Raw genomic sequence first — 20,841 nt, 5'->3', positions numbered from 1 at the left:
TGCCCAGGCTGGAGTGCAGTGGCACAATCTCAGCTCAATGCAACCTCCACCTCGCGGGTTTAAGTGATTCTCCTGCCTCAGCCTCCTGAGTAGCTGGGATTACAAGTGTCCTCCACCACATCTGGCTAATTTTTATATTTTTAGTAGAAACGGGGTTTCACCATGTTGGCCAGGCTGGTCTCAAATTCCTGACCTCAAGTGATCCACCCACCTTGGCCTCCCAAAATGCTGGGATTACAGGTGGGAGCCACCATGACTGGCTGTTTCCATTATATATTGAAAATATAATTTATTAGTATTGACTCCAGAAGAGAGATAATCTAAACAGCCTGATATCCACTGAAGAAATAAAGTTGTTGAAAGGTTACTACTTTGTGCTTCCTATCCTACATCCAGATGGCTTCAGTGGGAATTTGACTGTTCTTGAACACATGGCCTGTCTGGGTGAGTATACATTTTAACATAATTACTTTTATAAACATGAAGAATTTTATTTTAGGCTGGGCGCGGTGGCTCACGCCTGTAATCCCAGCACTTTGGGAGGCCGAGGCGGGCGGATCACAAGGTCAGGAGATCGAGACCACGGTGAAACCCCATCTCTACTAAAAATACAAAAAATTAGCCGGGCGTGGTGGCGGCGCCTGTAGTCCCAGCTACTCGGAGGCTGAGGCAGGAGAATGGCATGAACCCGGGAGGGGGAGCTTTCAGTGAGCCGAGATCACGCCACTGCACTCCAGCCTGGGGGACAGAGCGAGACTCTGTCTCAAAAAAAAAAAAAAAAAAAAAAAGAATTTTATTTTAACATGCAATCGATACATATCACTGCAAACAAAAAGAATTTTTTAAAAGTTCCAAATAAAATGTATTAACCAAAATAGCAAGAAAACAGTATACTATATAGTATATATGTATCTAGTACAGTTATAGTACCTCAACTTGAAATATCGTATGGCAAAAATGAAAATACATACAATAGAACTGTGTGTAATAAGTTTCCGGAAACTCTCATTAAAATAAAACATCTACAAAACTAAAAAATTAAACATAAAAGATTAGCGTGGAATTTAGAAGTTTGTTAAAAGTGCTTTGGTGACAGTGTCTGGGAAGATCAACGCTCCCTTGCTGTGTACCAAAGACAACCTGGCAGCACAACTGGTGACACCATACATGGTATATACTCTATATGACCTAGAGGGTCCAGTGCTAAAAAATTACCTTATAATTATACTCCCATATATATAAAAATATTTGTAATAGTTTATATGAAGCAGTTTCTAATATAAAAACTGAAACAACTTATGGACATTCTTACATTGGATATATGAACCATTAAAAGAATATTAATGAAAAGATGCTCAAAATCACTAATCATTAGAAAAATGCAAATCAAAACAAATATCACCTCACACCAACGAGGACAGCTATTATCAAAAAACTAGAAAACAACAAGTACTGCTAAGGATATGGAGAAATTGGAACCCTTGTGCACTGCTGGTGGGAATACAAAATGGTACACCCACTGTGAAAAACAGCACGGTGCTTCCTCAAGGAATTAAAAATGGAATTACTATGTGACCCAGGAACCTCATTTCTGGGTATATACCCAAAATAATTAAAAGCAGGGCCTCTAAGAGATATCTGTATACCTATGTTAATAGCGTAAATATTCACAATAGCTTTAATATAGAAGTAACCCAAATATCTGGACAGATGAATGAATGAATAAGCAAAATGTACATACATACAATGGATTATTGAGCCTTAAAAACGAAAAAAATTCTGACATTTGCTACAATAAGGTCAAACCTTGAGGACATTATGCTAAGTGCAATAAGCCGGTTACAAAAGGAAATACAGTCAGCCCTTTGTATCCCTGGATTCCCCATCCAGGGAGTCAAGCAACTGTGAATCGAAAACATTCTGGAAAAAAAAAAGTGCATCTGTACTGAACATGAAGTCTTCTTTCTCTTGTCATTGTTCCCTAAACAATACAGTATAACAACTATTCATATAGCACTTACATTGTATTAGGTATTGCAAGTAATCTGGAGACGATTTAAAGTATACAGGAAGATGTGCATGGGTTATATGCAAACACTACACCATTTTATATCAGGTAAATGAGCATTTGTGGATGCTGGTATTAACAGAGTGTCCTGGAACCAACCCCTCACAGACACTGAGGCAACGACTGTACTGTAAGATTCCACATATATAATGTATATGAGTAGTCAAAATCATAGAGACAGAAAGTAGAATAGCGACTGCCAAGGGCTGGGAAGAAGGGAGAACGGGGAATTAACGGTTTAATGAGAATAGTTTCAGTTTTACAAGATGAAGAGTTCTGGAGATGGAAGTGGTGATGGCTGCATAATATTACAAATGTATTTAATACCACTGATCTATACACTTAAGGATAGCTAAGATGGCAAATTTCATATCATGTTTATTTTACCAAAAGAAAAAACACGGGGGTAAAAAGATAATAAGGAATTTCTCCAAGAAAAGTTGCTGAGTGAAGAAAGTATAGAAGGATATGTTTAGTATACTCCAAATAGAGTATGTGGTTTTTTGTAAGACTATCCATATACACATTCAGATATAATGTATATACAAATGCATATATGCGTATGTGTATGAAATCCTTATTTAATCCTCATTCTACAAATGACGAATGTGAGCTTCAGAGTGGCAAAGAAACAGGTCAAAGGTCACACAGCTGGTAAACTGTAGGGTCTGCATTCAAACACAGGTTAACCTGCTTCTAAAGTCTGTATTTTTAATTGTATGTTAGTTATTTATTACACTAGCTTAGAATTAGGTGATCAGGCAGATAAACTAAAATTTGATAGAATCAAAGAGGTAGAAATAAAATGAACATTATTTTATAAAATGATGAGGAAATTTGATTCACTTTTTTTCTTAAAAAACTGAATGAACTGTAGATAACAACCAGAAGCATAAAGAAGGCACCTAACTGGGAATTTCTTCAATAAACTACAAACAGAAATTAATTATGAGTGGGTGACAACACGATTAAATACCACCCAAAGTTAAATTAATCTGACAAACCATATGGCCTCCACAGGAGCTTTGTGAATTGGAACAATATTAAGAAAAGAAGGAAGAAAAGGAGGCTGGGAAGGGATGGAGAGAGAAGGGAAGGAAAAAAATTTTAATAACAATATTTAATATCTTGATGATTAATCTTATGATTACTAATACTTGAGCCTTTTCAGTATTTACTTACCTATTATAAGACAACTCCATTCAGAAGCATACTGAGGGAACACTCTAATTTACTTTCTTAACAAGCTCCTCTGGTATTCCTATCATCAAGTATTAAGAGAAGATGGCTCAAAGAAAGACAATGATGATGCTTTCACCGTAACAAAACCCACAGAATTTACCAGAAGGAATTTTTACAATCACCTTACAGGTTAGGCCCAAAGAGATTCACCACTTGCCCAAAATTATATAACTGGTTCCAGACTAGCCAGGATTAGTGATTCTCATGTTTACATATTAAGGAAAAAATAAAATAAAAATCTGGGCATAATCTAACTAGAAATATAAAGCAACGTCGTTAACAGTAACATAATCTGCTTCATTGGAAACAAAGTGGTTTTTAGACAAACACTAAATAAACTTTCCAGCACTTGTTTTGCAAATATAAAAACTATGAAGGGCCGGGTGTGGTGGCTCACGCCTGTAATCCCAGCACTTTGGGAGGCTGAGGCAGGAGGATCACAAGGTCAAGAGATCAAGACCATCCTAACCAACATGGTGAAACCCCATCTCTATTAAAAATACAAAAATTAGCTGGGAGTGGTGTCACATGCCTGTAGTCCCAGCTACTGGGGAGGCTGACGCAGGAGAATCGCTTGAACCCGGGAGGCAGAGGTTGCAGTGAGCCAAAATCGCGCCACTGCACTCCAGCCTGGGTGACAGAGTAAGAATCCGTCTCAAAAAAAAAAAAAAACTATGAAAAGTCTCCACTATAGTAACATATAAAAAGCATACAAAAAACTTAAATATAAAAAACTGATCAACTATAATTTTTAAATGAAATCATTTATTTGTCTCTGGTAGGAATCGGCACAAACAATTATAACTTTTCATGAAGTACAATGCTTTGTCCAAAAGGATCAGAGCACCGTATAAATTCTGTCCAATTCAGCCAACTCACAAGTGAAACACTGCTCTTAAAAAAGAGGTATGGAAAATGAAAAGTTAATCTAGATTATATTCCAAACAATACAAAAATCAGGAAAAAGGATTTTTAAAACATAAAGGTTGTTACTGCTGCCATATCATGTAAAGCTCATGAAATAATCTTAGAGAGATGAAAGCCAAATTATAAGAACCTGATACATTATCAACATACATGTTCTCAAAGTAAAAAGAGTGGGAAAAAATTCCCAAGGAAAGGTATGTAAATGGCAGAGATCATAATATTCCTGACTAAATTAGGGGATTAATTTCCCATCAGGAAGAACAAACAGAAAATCTGAACTTTTAAGTAACCATCCCAATGTAGAAAGGGAGGAAAAGGCAGAGTGGAAAAGAGAGAGGGAAAATAGAGTAAAGAAAAAATGAAAAAACAAAATGTGTAAGGAAGAAAAGCCAAAAAACACAAATTTCAAACACACAGGCACATGCACATGCAGAGTATAAGATCATTTTTTAAATAACTTAAGCTAATATTAAAACTAATTGTAAAATACAAAGTATCTCTTAATGGGGTAAAGTATTAAAAGAAAGCATATAAAATAAATACTATATTACAATAGTGAACCCTAATTCTTAATGTTCTTAAACTCATTAATTTTCCATTACTGAACACAAACTAGAGTAATAATTAAAAGTGTGCTATGACATGGGGCTTATCTGATACATTTAAAATTCATACGAATAACTATAAACAAAAAATATGGTTTAAGCAAAATTATCTGAATAAGCAAAATTTAACTAAGCTATGTCATTATAACTAAACTATGTCATTATAATTAATAACTTTCAATTTTTAAAAAGAGCATATTGAATGACAGCAGCAATCAGCATTTCTGTTATCAGTACTCTGCACCACAGAGCAGCATCATGAAAGTCTTCCGTGAAATAAAGACAGAAGGTGTTAAATCAATTGCTATCACAACGATGACCCACGAGAGGATTTCTACTGCCCAAGAACAACATGAAATGTATAATTCTATAACCTATGCTACTTACCTTGTCTTTGAAGATATGTGGATTCTGGTATATGAAATCTCGGTAGCTTTCTGTTCGTATTTTGTCCTAGGGTGGAGAGACGAAAAAGCTGTGTTTATAGGACAGTCTAAACAAATAAATTTTTTAAGGGTGGTATTTGCCATTTTATCACACATTGCTAGTTTCCATAGCAGCTTTTATACCTGGGATACCAAGCTTATTTTTTTTTCCTAAGAAAACAAAAAAGAATAGAAATAGCAACAACACACAAAGAAAATATTTTACGAAGACTGAAACTCAAATAAGACCCAAGTTCTTAAAAATGTGTACATTTTTCTCTTTACGTGCATTATCACCATAAGACTTACAGTGATAATTGAAGCTAATAAAAGATGAATATGTTTTCTCCTTTCCACAGGGCCTGGAAACTACAGCCTGATTCTCTGCACTACAGCTATATTAAAATAAGGGAGAAGCCAAGTGCAGTGGCTCATGCCTGGAATACTCACTTGAAGCTAGGAGTCTGAGACCAGGCTGGGCAACAAAGTAAGACCCTGTCTCCAAAAAAAATAGAAATAAAAGTAAGGGGCTGGGTTCGGAGGCTCACGCCTGTAATCCCAGCACTTTGGGAGGCTGAGGCGGGCAGATCACCTGAGGCCGGGAGTTTGAGACCAGTCTGACCAACATGGAGTAACCCTGTCTCTACCAAAAATACAAAATTAGCTAGGTGTGGTGGCACATGCCTGTAATCCCAGCTACTGAGGAAGCTGAGGCAGGAGAATCGCTTGAACCAGGAGGCGGAGGTTGCGGTGAGCTGAGATCGCACCATTGCACTCCAGCCTGGGCCACAAGAGCAAAAATTCCATCTCAAAAACAAAAACAAAAGAAGAAAGGAGATAAAAATAAATAAATGCAAATGTTGAAAATTACACTACATACGAAAAATTACACTAAACTGGATACGTTTTTCAAAGAAAGTCATTGATCAGCACCTATCTGATTTACATTCCTGTTTTGTTTGTAAAAATTTCTGTAGTAGCAAATGATGTTTAAAAGCCTGTAAGCCTAAAAGTAAATCATTTGAGCCCTGCAGCCCACATTATAAGGCTCCTACACTCTGGAGTCTCATATAACCTTGTGACCAAGGCAAGCACGTAACTCTAACATTTATGCTGGTTCATGAATAGAGTTGATTCCCTAGGTTGAAACACATACTGACTGCAAATTAAGCAGTTAGGGGCTTTGCTGTCAAGTTAGTACAATATGACTGTGATAAAAATAAGTATCACGGAATGGGAATTCTAGTTTTAAGTTTCACATCAGGGTGAAAAGAAAATATTACACCAATTGCTACAATATCAAAATTTTATACAAATCATACCCCCAAAACATTTTTATGCCAATTGAGACTTTTTTTAAAGCATAAAAGGAGATCTTAAAGGGCAAGTTGTTTTACTTAAGTACTAGACCTAAAAAGGGAATTGTCCACAATTAATTCCATGTTTTCTGATTACTTCTCACTGCTTTACAAAAAAAATTTTAAAATTAGGCTTATTAAATCTTCTCCTGAAGTTATTTTAAGAATTACTAAGATAAATAAATGTATATATAAACTAATTATCTAAGTTTAAAACTTTTTTCAAAGCATACCATTTCATACATTTTTACAAATTTTATATTCCTCTGATACTATAACCAGTGATTTTTGCAGAAACAACAAAACTTACACAGGGTGAACATCAGTCAGGAATGCAACCACTCAGAAAGTTCTCACTAATCATACTGCCTCACCACTACCTCCACTTAATCAATAGAATTCCAACTGCTGTCCTAACGCCATGCACTGCTACTCAACTAAATTACAATCTTTCATTCTGGCTCTTTCAATATATTCATTTGTTTTTGTTTGTATGCTCATGCTGGTGTAATGAAATCCAAAGTATACAAAACATAGTGCCTTGTATATAGCAGAGCTTCAATTTAGTCACTGAATTTTTGAAAAAAAAAAATCCAATAAATAAGAAAATGTAAGCAAACAAAGCGTAGCCTTTATAACCATTTCTAAAAATTTATTCTAACAAAGGCTAACATGTCAATACAAAACAACAATAAACAGAAATTTAAAAAATTTTTTATATCAACCTTGAAACTAAGAAAAATAAAATAGCAAAATTACTGCTCCAATACTTAGGAGCAAGATAATATTTTAAGACTAGTAAGGTATCAAGAAATTGTTCCTGCAAATATAAAAAAAAAGAATGAAGGTAAAGAAAAAAGTTATATACTATAAATTTTACATATACAAGCAACAGTATGTTTTTAATTTACAAGCTTATAAAGGTGGTAGTGCTCACTTGGTAGTGCATGAGACAGGTGCAGATACAATAAAGAGAATGCAGCAAAGAAAAATTACTAAAATTTCACTTTACTAAAGGGCACTATGATCTGTGATAAATGTACAACAGAATGAATAATGTTGATCTTAAAACAAAGAAGACTGATGCATTTCGGATTTACAGTATTAAATGATGACTGTAATGATGACTCTTCTTCAAAAAGATAAAGTGGCAAGGAATTTTGAAAGTTCATGTAATTTATCCCTCTATCAATTATATCTCTGGAATTCAAAAGAGGTATCTTCATCTTATCTAAAGAAATAAGATCACAAGCTATTTTTTTTTTAATTATAATCAAAACATGTACCAAAAATAGTGTCATGAAAAGACATGAAGCCAAGCAACAAAAAACCCGAATTATACTCTCTAAAAACAAGGCCGATTCCAACCACAAAAATATGTCCTGTAAATATGATTTCTCAATTTTAAATGAGTTACAAAAATTAGGTAAGATTCTAGTGGTAATATACCTTGAACAGTTTATGTGTGCTAAGAATCATTCTGATAAGAAATGAGAAATAAAGCTGTGATATAAGGCATGCTTCACATTCATTCACAGCACATAACTTGGCAAAATGCAAATGTATAAACAGTTCTTTTTGAATCAACTATCCATATGTCCTATAGACATTTAATAGAATCATTTCCAAGGGGAGGAAATTACACTGCACAAGAACTAAAGGAAGCTAAGGCACACAGAACGATATTTAAGTGATTCTCTCAAACAGAAAAGGTGACACTGGAAACTTCAAGCTGGAACTTCTTAAATCTACACGTACATCTAAAGGAGTTAAAGGTACCAGACCAGATGTGAAATCTTATGGTTACTGACATATAGATACAAGTGTCCAGGATAAAGATTTGTAAATGGTCAGTACTCAAACTGAATTTCCCTGATGATTGTACTCACAACGCTCAACACTCTACTGAAAGTTTTAGTAACTTTTAACCTGTCTGAAAAGCCCAACACAATTTCCATACCAAAGGAATGAAAGGCTTATAGTATTTAATGGGGTGATTTTAAATGACAAACATGGCCCTAAACTTCTTTAAAGAAAATATTCTAAACATAATAAAAAAATTAATAAAGAAAATGAAGCAAGTCAATTTTTTTCAACAAATTCACTGAAACTCAAAATAATGTATTACTTAGAATAAGATATCTATTATTTATAATGCTATGCCATTACCCAATTGACAACAAAAAGCACAACCACGACATGTAATTAGTAATGACATGACAATGTTTTAAAAGACCCCACATAAGTACAATTATCAATTACCAAACTTCTATTCTGTGATCCGGCAAAACCGAATCAACAAAATATATACATGTTGCCAAATATCCCTGGTTAGCTTAAATGCCTGTGCTTCAGGGAAACCAAAAAATAAAACAATCTCTGGAGGAAGGATTTAGAAAGGGATATTTTGTTTGTTGGTTTTAAGAATAGGTAACGGTGGCATTTAAAATTCAGAGATAAACATCTAAACTTTCAATGTTTATGTTCCAACATCTATTTTACTCTACGTATTCTAAATTTCACTGAACTAAAAATTACATCTTCCTATTTTACAATCTATAATACTTAATAAAATGTATAATTATCAAATATAGATAGAAATCAACTTTTATCTTACATGGATATTACCATTATAAAAATTAAAACCAGCCAGATTTAAATACAGTCACATGTTGCTTAAAGCTAGGGATACTTCTGAGAAATGTGTTGTGTGAACATCACAGAGCATACTTCACAAATGGAGATGGTATACAGACTACTACACACCTAGGCTCTGTAAGATAGCCTATTACTCCTAGGCTACAAACCTGTACAGCATGTCACTGTACTGAATACTGTAGGCAACTATAACACAATGGTATTTTTGTATCTAAGCATATCTAAACATAGAAAAGGTACAGTAAAAATATGGCATTATAGTCTCACGGCGGCACCATCACATCAGTCTGATTGACTGAAACATTAGTATGCAGTGCATGACTGTATCTAATTTGACCAATTCAGGAAATACTCCTGTATGTCAATGATTTCAATGGTAAAAAAGTTAACATAATAATTGTGAGATTTATAATTAAACTTTATATCAAAGAGTTATTATTGGCCCAAACAAAAGTCAGTATGGCTATTTAAAACACTGAAATTAATCATTTCCTATATACATTAAAAGGTAAATATATAATTTAATCCATCTAATTGTTCCTATTTAATAGTTGCCCTTGAGAAGACTAAAATTGTCAAGTTTTTCCAATATTTTAAGGAAAAAGTGATTTCATAAAAAGATTAATAATGATTTTAAATGGAATGTACAAATGACTGATGCCTCTGTAATCTTTTTTTCTTTTTTTTTTTTTTGTAGACAGGGTCTCACTACATTGCCTAGGCTGGTCTTGAACTCCGGGGCTCAAGCAATCCTCCCGCCTTGGGCTCCCAAAGTGCTGGTATTACAGGCATGTGCCACCGCGCCCAGTCTTGTAATATTTTCAACCCAAGATGAGCTATCAAGCACCAAAGAGGTGTTTAAAAAGCAGTTCTCCCCACCCAAAAAAAAGGAGGTCTCCTACAGTGTACATATATATTAAGAAAGAACCTGTTCTATTTTTCCTTTAGTATGGATTTGGCACATTTGTGTTCTTTTCTAACCTTTAGCATTTCTTCATGTATCCCATAATGCCCGTATGAGCTGAAATAAACACCGTCCTCATCCTCCTGGAGGTCCGCAATGATACTAGTAGATGACGAGCAGGTTCTGACATCTGCGTTCATCACAAAATCCTGAGCAAATTGTCTGTAATCAATTTGAAATACACCCTTGAGACAGGTTTATTGGACCATGAATAAAGGAAAGGCTAGAGGTTGAAGAAGAGGAAAGAGGAGGCAGTACAGTGTGATGAGCCTTCTAAATCACATTCTACCTTGAACAACTGAAAGCTCCCCCTGCTGGATCTGAAGCAATGGCAATATTCAAAAACAATTTTATGCACTCCTTCTACAAACCACAAAAGCAATGCCAACTGCAGATAATCCTCTTTATGTCTTTTAACGGAACAAAATAAGCATATTACTTTTATTATCCTCTATTATTTCTATTGTTTTAAAATCCTTTTTTAGCAACTGGATCAATGTCATGTATTTCAGCTCTATTAATATTCTTTAAAACCATATTACTTCTTGGGAGTGTTATATAAGCAGAAAGTAGACCCAAATAGATAATTATTTATATACACCAACACCACCCACTCCAGCTCTAAAACTCAGATCCCTCTCAGATCATGACCTATTAGGAATCCATAAGGTATACAAAAGGGAGAAGTCCAAAGGGGCAAAAGGTAAAGTTGGTGTTGGTTGCTTGTTACCTAGCATAAAAATTCTGAAACAGAGAAGAGGAACTACAATTGGTTCTACTATCTTTCCCGCTGAACATACATTCTGGCAAATCATCAAATGGGTACTCAGGCAACAGCAAACAGCTTACAAATCCAACAGGAAGGACTGTGAGGTATACTTGTTAGAAATGCAGAATCTCAGGCCCTATTCTCAATCTCCTGAATCAGAATTTACATTTTAACAGGATCCCAGTTGATTCCTATGCACATTAAACTTTGAAAAGTACTACACCAGTACAATGCAAATTTATTCACTGGGAAAAACAGTCACTGTGTATCTGGTTTTCTGGGTTCATACTATACCATAATTACGTTTTGATTCTTCCCGCACCCACCCCCCCACACACAAGACAAAGTCTTGCTTTGTTGCCCACGTTGGAGTACAGTGGCATGATCTCGGCTCACTGTAACCTCCACTTCCCGGATTCAAGCACTTCTCCCGTCTCAGCCTCCCAAGTAGCTGGGATTACAGGCGTACACCACCACACCCCAGCTAATTTTTGTATTTTTAGTAGAAATGGGGTTTCACCATGTTGGCCAGACTGGTCTCAAACTCCTGACCTCATGATCCACCCGCCTTGGCCTCCCAAAGTGCTGAGATTACAGATGTGACCCACTGCGGCCTACATTTTGATTCTTTAAAAATAAAAACTTCAACCCTGTATTTTCCCCAAACCTCAAAAAGATTAATCCGTCCACTTTAAAAAACTAAGATAGAAAAAGTAAAATGGAGAAATCAACTGCAAACAGGAAAACTGAAAGGAAGGCAATAAAGAACAAAAACATTCATGAGGACAACATTTGTCAGAACATATCAGAATAGGTAAAACCATAAGACTTTATATTAATTAATGATATCCATAATGTATAAAAATGCTACATATCTTTAACTGTATGAAGATAAAATATCTACATTGTACTTTCCAGTATATGAAATGATCTATATTCTACTTTGCCATTGGTTGTATTATTTTGGAGATCTAAACAATTAATTTTGCAAGATTGATAAATTACTTCATTTTTTGCAGATCCTCACGTGCTCTAGCCAGTGCGGCTTCAGCAGACAGTGCCCTGGCTTCCATATGTTTCAATTTTTCAACAACAGATATATTTTCACTGAGTCCATTGGGGTATGAGAAGGGTACTGACACCGGTTCATAAAGATCTTCCACATCTAAAGAAATAAATGGACATTATTATCAGGCCATCTTATAACAACAAAACAAGTATAAATATGTTAGGAATAAATATGCCCTAAGTTTCTACTATGTGGCCAATTGAGAAAGATTAGTGAAAGTAGTTTTAATTGAATATTAATCATCTCGGCTTTGCACAGTGGCTAACGCCTATAATCCCAGCATTTTGCAAGGCCGAGGCAGGCAGATCACTTGAGGCCAACAGTGATCAAGACCAGCCTGGCCAGTTTGGTGAAACCTTGTCTCTACAAAAAAAAAAATACAAAAAATTAGCCAGGCCTGGTGGTGCGGGCCTGTGGTCCCAGCTACTTGGGAGGCTGAGCCAGGAGAATTGCTTGAACCTCAGAAGTGGAGACTGCAGTGAGCCGAGATCGCACCACTGTACTCCAACCTGGGCAATACAGTGAGACTCGGTCTTAAAAGTAATAATAATAAATATTTATCATCTAAACTATTTCAATTTGAATTCAAAGAGCATGCTGTCAGTCAAAGTTTTTCATTAGTTGGCTCAACTGAACATATATTTAAATATTAATTATACTCAACCAAATCCAGGAAGAAAGAAAAAAGTAGAAAGAAAAAACCTAATATTTATTGATCAGCAGGTATCTTTCAAGTACATTATTACTTTTCGTTTTATTCTCAAAACACAGTTAAGATGTATTTATCCCTATTTGAGGCATGGAAAAAATAAATTTCAGGGAAATTAAGTGACTATCCCAACGTTATATATCTGTTTATGGAAGAACTAAGATTTAAACTCAGCCCATGTTCTTGCCATTACACAAAGCCACCTCCTAGCCTGTGTCCTTATTGTAGCAGGTATTAAATTCAGATATTGCTTAAGGGAAATCCTGCCATATATGACAATATGAATGAACGTGGAGGACATTATGTGAAGCAAAATAAGACAGACACAAACAGACAAACACTGTGTGATCTCACTTTTGTGTGGAATTAAAAAAAAAAACTCACAGAAGCAGAGAGTGAAATGGTGGTGGAAATGAGGAGATATTGGTCAAAGTGTACACACTTTCAGCTACAATACGAGTAAGTTATGGGCATCTGCCTATGGTAAAGTGACTATAGTTAAAAATGCCACACTGTATACTTGAAATTTGCAGACAGTAGATCTTAGCTGTTCTCAACACAAAAATAAAAAATGGAACATGAGGTGATGATGTTAATCAGCTTGGTTACAGTAATCACTTCACAATGTATATGCATATCAAATCATCACATTGTATATTTGAAATGTACAAAATTTTCACTTATCAATCATACCTGAATAAACTGGAGGAAAAAAAAACATTCCTAAGGACAGTGTGTAAAGAATTCCACACACTAATTTTTCATCCTGGGCAAGGTGGAGTGAAATCTATACACTAAAGTCTTATTGCTGATACTATTAAATATCCTAATTCCTAGTATTTTTAAATTATTGATTTGATTTTAATTTCACTATATTTAATTTTAATTTCACTTCTCTGCAAAGATAAGTTAATATATGTAGTTTGTGAATTTCACAAAATCAATGTCCATTTACTGGTCTAACTTTCAGATCAACTTAAGGCAGTAAGTAGTGCAAATATTACGTTTTCCCCTCAGGATAGCACTGGAAGAAATGTGACTTTGTAAACATTCCTATTCATTTTTCAGTTGTGAAGACACTTCTTCAGAGTTAGGACAAAACAGCTAAGCCTAACGAATGCATAATACTATAAGAGACTACAGCCTAAGTTGAATTCCTGTTATAAAAGCAGAGCAGGGTGTTGATAACTTCTAATCACTCTGGTAGAATATTGAGTCACTGAGGTTTAAAAACTGCATTCATTCACTAATTCACCAAAAATTAATGAGCACAACAAAATATTTACAAATTATATAAGACTGGTATACTGTGTTTTCTACTTCCTACTACAAACCTCCTTTTGTATTTTGATTTCAAAATTCTTCAAACTGGTCAGTTTCTGTTTTGCTTTCTGCTGCAATAAAAATTGTCATAATAAAAACTTTTTAATGTTAAGAATATGCAGATAATTATATATTAAAGATTAAACTTAGAGATTTGAAAAAGAGAAAGGATTTAGTAAATATTAAGATTCCTAACTACAATTTGCTAGAATTCAAGGCCTAAACCACATTCAGAAAGACGAATTTCCACGTCTACCTTCTGTCTCAGGATGTTCAAATCACCTGGATACTTCTTTCAGGCAAAGAAGAATTACTGCAAAAGTTGGCTAATATTTCAGTAAAATATAACAATTATAAATGTGTATAAACCTCACATAAGAGCTCCAAAATAAATGAAGCAATTAAAGGCAAAAACAGACAATCCTTTGATCACAGAGTATTTGGTTTTTTTAGACAGAGTCTTGCTCTGTCACCTGTATCACAGGTTCAAGAGATTCTCCTGCCTCAACCTCCCAGTAGCTGGGACTACAGGTGCCCACCACCATGCCCGGCTAACTTTTTGTATTTTTACTAAAGATCGGGTCTCACTGTGTTAGCCAGGATGGTCCCGATCTCCTGACCTTGTGATCTGCCCGTAGCCTCCCAAAGTGCTGGGATTCCGCGCCTGGCCCACTATTAGTTTTTAAGCAACTTAACTTTTCCATTGAAACCAACTATCTGATGAGGCATTTAGAGAATTTTAAAAAGCATGTCTTTTCCTAAAACACTTTACCTCCATTTTGCCATAACAAATGGCCTTATGTTAACTAAAGTAGATACACTTATGTTCATCTTACCAAATTGAAGTAAAAGGTCATCTTCTAACACTGGCTTCAAATATTCTTCTTTCTCCCAAGGCACTGGGTTGTATATGGAATTCATGTACTCAACTGTAGGATTCTGGATATAAAATTAATTAACGTTTTTTCATTACATATAATCACAAAATCTCCTTAGTAAAAACTACAGAATTAAACAAAGGAAATCATGTTTGCATTACACAAAATCAGTATGTCTCTAAAGTCTGTACACGCCTGTCATTTCATTAACTTGCTGGATGATTGCTTAATCAGCAGTTTCAATGTAGAGTTTTTCTTACTGTTTGTTTGGATTTGGGGAAAGTGTTGTCATGTCATTAAACATTCATTTAAGTAGGACAAAAAAAACACAAAGTATTTGGAAAAAACAGAAAAAAGAGCAACCAAAATACTTAAAATCACATTAGAAATTATTTCTGATTTTACAGATCCTGTCCATCAGTATTTCCCTTTATCTGACACTGAATTATTTTTCACATACACGGATTCATCTCTTAGATGCAGTGAAAATAATATTTGTTAGTTATGGTAGACATTTACATGGTGCTTTCTGCTGTGCTAGTTCCTAATGTCCATGATTCCCCAATATAATGAGTACCAAATTTAATGCAGTTCCTCATATTCTTTTAAATAATCAGTACACTGACAGTCACTGTAGCATTTCTTTAATTTCTAAACAAAATTATAAATTAAGCTGTCAACTTACCTTAAGTCTAATAAAATTTATTAGCTTAATGTATCCATAAAATTCAAGTCCTAAAGGGGGAAAAAAGATAATTCACCTATTTTAACATAAGTTGTTTTGTTTAACTGACCTGTTCTAGAAAGACTTCTCTGATTAAACAATAAATTACTTCTGACCCCTAATTTACTACTTATATTTTGAATTTTATTAAGAATTAGAAGTAGTAATACGATGATACCTCGGTATTGAGAAGCAGCCATAGAACACAAATTAAAGCTTTTGTAGTATTTCTAAAAAGAAGAGAAATTGATTTTTAAAATTCTGCTCCTCCTTTGTCAGAACCATACAAATCTGGAAAATTAGGTCCGACATTTTACCAAGTATTTGGCAATTGATATCAGAGCTGAAAGTTTTAAATCCCTAATTTTTATGGTGTGTATCAAATTATAATTTTGCCAGGACATGGTGTATACTAGCTTCTACATGAAGTTAAATGATGCAAACCCAATAAGGCTTGTTATTTGGTTCTCATATCTTTCCAGAAATTATGCAGCATTTAAAACAAAGGAAAGCAGTAATATATCCAACCAACCAATTATTTGTCATAAAACTGTTGTTATGAGAAAGCTTTAATAGTATACAAACCCCCTATATTGGTAAGTGAAAAAAACAAAACAAAACATAATTCTATCTCAAGTATGAGTCTAATACTTTAGAAATGCAACATTAAAAACATTAAGGCTGGGCACAGTGGCTCATGCCTGTAATCCCAGCACTTTGGGAGGCCAAGACGGGTGGATCACCTGAGGTCGGGAGTTCGAGACCAGCCTGACCAACACGGAGAAACCCTGTCTTTACTAAAAATACAAAATTAGCCAGTGTGGTGGCGCATACCTATAATCTCAACTACGCAGGAGGCTGAGGGAAGAGAATCACTTGAACCCAGGAGGCGGAGGTTGCGGTGAGCCAAGATCGCGCCATTGCACTCCAGCCTGGGCAACAAGAGCAAGACTCCGTCTCAGAAAAAACAAAAACAAAAACAAAAAGCATTAAAAAATGAGGCTGTCATTTATGCCTTACAAAAGTATTTGCACCTGAATTTATGATTTATGAACATATGATACCACGTATTTATCTGACACTGAAACATCTGTTAGTATTTGCTATTCTTCAATAATGTCCCTTCTTAGTTGTCAACAAATACAGGGACCAAAACACCTATTCTGTATTAAGTTTTTTTTTTTTTTTTGAGATAGAGTCTCAGTCTGTCGCCCAGGCTGGAGTGCAGTGGCATGATCTCAGCTCACTGCAACCTCTGCCTCCCGGGTTCAAGCGATTCTCCTGCCTCAGCCTCCCAAGTAGCTGGGACTACAGGCACCTGCCACCATGCCTGGTTAATTTTTTGCATTTTTAGTAGAGTCGGGGTTTCACTGGGTTAGCCAGGATGGTCTCGATCTCCTGACCTTGTGATCCACCCACCTTGGCCTCCCAAAGTGCTGGAATCACAGGCGTGAGCCACCGCACCCGGCCTATTTAATTTTATTGTAGTATAGCTCTTCTATATCCATTTAAAGAAGTGGAAGGCCTTAATCGTAAGGCAACTGTGTTTAAATAAAAGTTTCAATAGAAACATCACCTGAGTATTTTACATATTAACCTTAATTTCATCAGTCTTTGTCCAGTCTCTACCAAACTTTGTATAAAACTCAGTCTCGTAGGCTGTGAAGTTCATGTCACGCTTCGAGCTGATTAAGTTGTCTTTTTTCAAATGAACTGCCTCCTTTTTCAAGTCCTACATCTACACTTGCTCTCCCTAAAACTAATATGTAATCACATAAAATGTAAAAATGTAATCACATGCCAAATCTGTTTTTGTTTTTAGTTGAAAAGCTAATATAAGCTTAAATATAGTGAATCTTGTCTAGAAGAGTGACTTATTCATCTTTTCTCAAGGAGCGCTTGTCAAAAAAACTCCACTTCCACAAGATAAGATGTTGCTGTATTATTTGCCATATTAAACTCATACAGAAAAGGGTCTGAAAAACTATAAAATCTGAACTTATATTTCACAACCTTTTTTTTTTTTTTTTGAGAAGAGTCTCACTCTGTTACCCAGGCTGCAGTGCAGTGATGCCATCTCAGCTCGCCGCTACCTCCACCTACCAGGTTTAAGCAACTCACCTGCCTCAGTCTTCTGAGTAGCTGGGATTACAGGTGTGCATCATCACACCCAGATAACTTTTGTATTTTAGTAGAGATCGGGTTTCACTATGTTGGCCAGGCTGGTCTTGAACTCCTGACCTAAAGTGATCCACCCACCTCAGCCTCCCAAAGTGCTGGGATGACAGGCGTGAGCCTCCATACTTGGCCAAATTTCACAACTTAAATTGCCTTTATTCTAAAAAACACTCACCATGTTTATGAACCATGCTGTCAATATTAAATTGATGCTCAGACTTACAGTGTGAAAATGTTTCTTCGGCAGATGTGAATAACCTGAAAAATTAAGCAATAGCTTCATGGAATAGTCCCCCAAGAAGTCTAAATACTGATTTCATGTTACATATACACTTTTTTTTTTTCACTCTGCTGGTTTCTAGTTTTATTTCCAATTAAGAAAAAACAGACTTGTATCTGAAAGGAAGGGAACCCAGCATTTCTAAAGGGAATTAGTACTTCTGAGTCCCATTTTACTCCTAAAACCAATTATCCTTTAAACGTCAAGGTGAATTTATTTGTCAAATAATGTCACTGATTTTATCAACAAGATTTTAAGAGAGTCCCCTTTGATAGAGTCTGTTTCTCTCAAGTCACACAATTTCTCTACTTGAGATTCTTTTCTCCTCTAAGTGTCAACTCTGCTTTTAGAGGCTTTGAACTGGCACAACTCAAACTGCTTTTAGAAATAAAGCATAAAATGTAATTTTACAGCTGGCATACTCCCAAAGTGCCTTATTTCAAAAGTGATCCTGTAGTGTTCCCGACGTACTTGCATTATAGACACTGTGAGGATCAAGCCTCTTTATTATGTGACATGCAAATCTGAAGGACACTTACACAGGAATACACAGCAGAGAAGCTGCATACCTTATCTATATTCCTTACACATGTGGAGCATTAGTTTTCAACAAATGTTTACCAAGATAGGTTATTTGGAGTATTTATGGAGGCTATCACAGCCACTGCACCACTGGTGCTCAATAAATACTGTATGACAACTAGAATATATACAGGCATTCTATCTACCCAATGGGGCTACAGATGAGAACACTAACACACCACCAATCAGCACCACGCCCAGATACAAGGAACACTGGAAAATGTATTAAAGTAACACTGGCCAATGCCAGCCGGGCCTCTTTCCTGCCTATTTGCCTAGGACAGCAGCCAAAGCTTCCCAAGACTAATAGGCAGAATTTTAAGGGGCTGGAATGTGAGTTTGGAAATAAACACACCACAGCTTTGTGACCTTGAGCAAATTATTGATACTGCAGTCTCTTTTTCTCTAAGTGAAAAATCCTACTTAAGGAAGGTGAACTTCCTTCTTAGGCTATGTAAACCGCTCAAATGTAACAGAAATGTTTCACCTGAGAAGCTCCCTACTTGTCAAATAATTAGCAAGGTAAAGCTGGAAGGCTTCGTAGGGATTATCTAGTTCAGTGTGGCTCCCAAATTTGTTACTCATTTAGTAACTCGTTAGTAACTTCACTGTTACTTCTGATCTTGTTCTCATAAAACAGAATATTCCTAGACCCCATCCCTGATTTAGAATCATTCAGGTGCAGAGTTCAGTATCATTTTGTTGTTGTTTTTTCAGCGTTTCAAGCGACAAGATTAGGGAACCACAGATTCAATGCACTACTAATCAAAAGCTGGTAGCACAACCAGCCTTCCAGTTCACGGTTCCCTCTCTCTACTACTGAGGGTCCTCCTTCTCCACAAGCTCTCACCCCAGACCAGTGTTCCAGAATTCAAAGACAGGCCACTCTGGCTCGCCTCCTGCCCGAAGTCGTTCCTGGGCACACAGACCCACGCGCCTGGGCACACTAGAGCAGGGGCCAGGCGCTGAGGTGGACGAACCTGTTACAGAACAGGCAGGGGGTCTGTTGCTTGTCGTGGGGAAGATCAGCATCGTCCTCATCCTCCCAGGCAGCCTCGTCCCCGCTGTCCGACAGTTCTGGCAGGTCCTCCTCATCCTCCACAGCGCCCCGGCCGCCTAACACACGCACAACAATCAGATCGGCCTCGGACACCGGTGCGGCCCGAGGGCTCGAGGAGCAGGTGAGGATGGGCTCTCCCCCGCCCCGTCCACCCGCGGCCCTCACTCAGCACCTCCTCCGTTTTCCCTGCGAGCGCTCCACCCCGCCCGGGCCGGACCCGTGTCCCGGAGGGTCTTCCACCGCCCCCACAGCGGCACGGCCTGGGGCTGGGCGAGCCGGGTGCTGAGGGGCCAGGGTACCCACCGGTAGCGCCTGACGCTAACGAGCACATGGCTGTGGTGCCCCGAGAGCCCGGCGTGTCTAGGGGCGGGGACGAGGATGGGCAACGAGCGCGCGCAGCGGCCGGAGCGCGAGCACAAGCGCGAGCCCGCGGCGGGATCGGGTCTCCGGGAACTTCGCAGACAGCCGGGAACGCCTGAGCGCGCGCGCTTCCGGCCTCGAGGCGCCGTGTGGGTCACGTGAAGTGGGGGCGGGGCGACAACGCGGGCTCCGCCTCCTCCCGCCGCAGGGTTGACGCAGTGCGCGATGAGGGGGCGCGCTGATGACGGTTAATGTTGCAGCCCAAGAGATGACTTTTTGTCTCCTCCTTGGGTTGCGGCAAGCGTTAGTGGGAGGTCCCGGCCCGCTGCTCTGAGCCCTGAGGCAGAGAGACGTCGCAGCGGTTTTGCTGTTGGCATCCTGTCCTCTGTGCGCCCCTTGCTCCTGGGATGAGCGGTTAGCGGAGGGGCGATCGGCCCATAACGCCCTCTGGTGGCGGAGGAGGCCAAACGCTGAAGGCTCGGCTGGTTTCTGGGCTCCCAGGTCCTGGAGGGGGTGCAGCTGGCGAGAGGGAACGAACTGCATGGGCCAGGGTGGGTCTACTGCAGGGACAGATAGACGTCAAACCCCCCAAAATGGATTTTAATCTTTGGTTAAGTGAGAACGTGAACTCTAGAGGCAGCCTACTGTGTTTGAATCCTACC

General features: G+C 37.4%; 1 protein-coding gene across 3 annotated transcripts in view; it reads right to left on the bottom strand.

Moving 5' to 3' along the window:
* PRMT3 (protein arginine methyltransferase 3) overlaps positions 1-20,333 on the bottom strand; it is a 129,307-nt gene extending 108,974 nt beyond the window's left edge. Inside the window, exons 1-8 of one of the 3 annotated variants that reach the window (XM_011937498.1) lie at positions 20,123-20,333; positions 19,740-19,875; positions 18,073-18,155; positions 15,681-15,730; positions 14,954-15,056; positions 12,022-12,181; positions 10,265-10,409; positions 5,230-5,295 (exon numbers count right to left, since the gene is read on the bottom strand). In XM_011937498.1, coding sequence (XP_011792888.1) covers positions 5,230-5,295; positions 10,265-10,409; positions 12,022-12,181; positions 14,954-15,056; positions 15,681-15,730; positions 18,073-18,155; positions 19,740-19,875; positions 20,123-20,150 — 771 coding nt within the window. In that variant the 5' untranslated portion in view covers positions 20,151-20,333. The remainder of the gene's footprint in view (positions 1-5,229; positions 5,296-10,264; positions 10,410-12,021; positions 12,182-14,953; positions 15,057-15,680; positions 15,731-18,072; positions 18,156-19,739; positions 19,876-20,122) is intronic. The other 2 variants (XM_011937500.1, XM_011937499.1) reach the window with 2 other exon arrangements.
* Positions 20,334-20,841: the final 508 nt, after the last annotated feature.

The sequence above is a fragment of the Colobus angolensis genome, unplaced genomic scaffold (assembly GCF_000951035.1).
Source record: "Colobus angolensis palliatus isolate OR3802 unplaced genomic scaffold, Cang.pa_1.0 Scaffold164, whole genome shotgun sequence".
Classification (NCBI taxonomy): Eukaryota; Metazoa; Chordata; class Mammalia; order Primates; family Cercopithecidae; genus Colobus; species Colobus angolensis.
The sequence above is the reverse complement of the archived record's forward strand: the minus strand, read 5'-3'. Positions and strand labels throughout refer to the sequence as shown.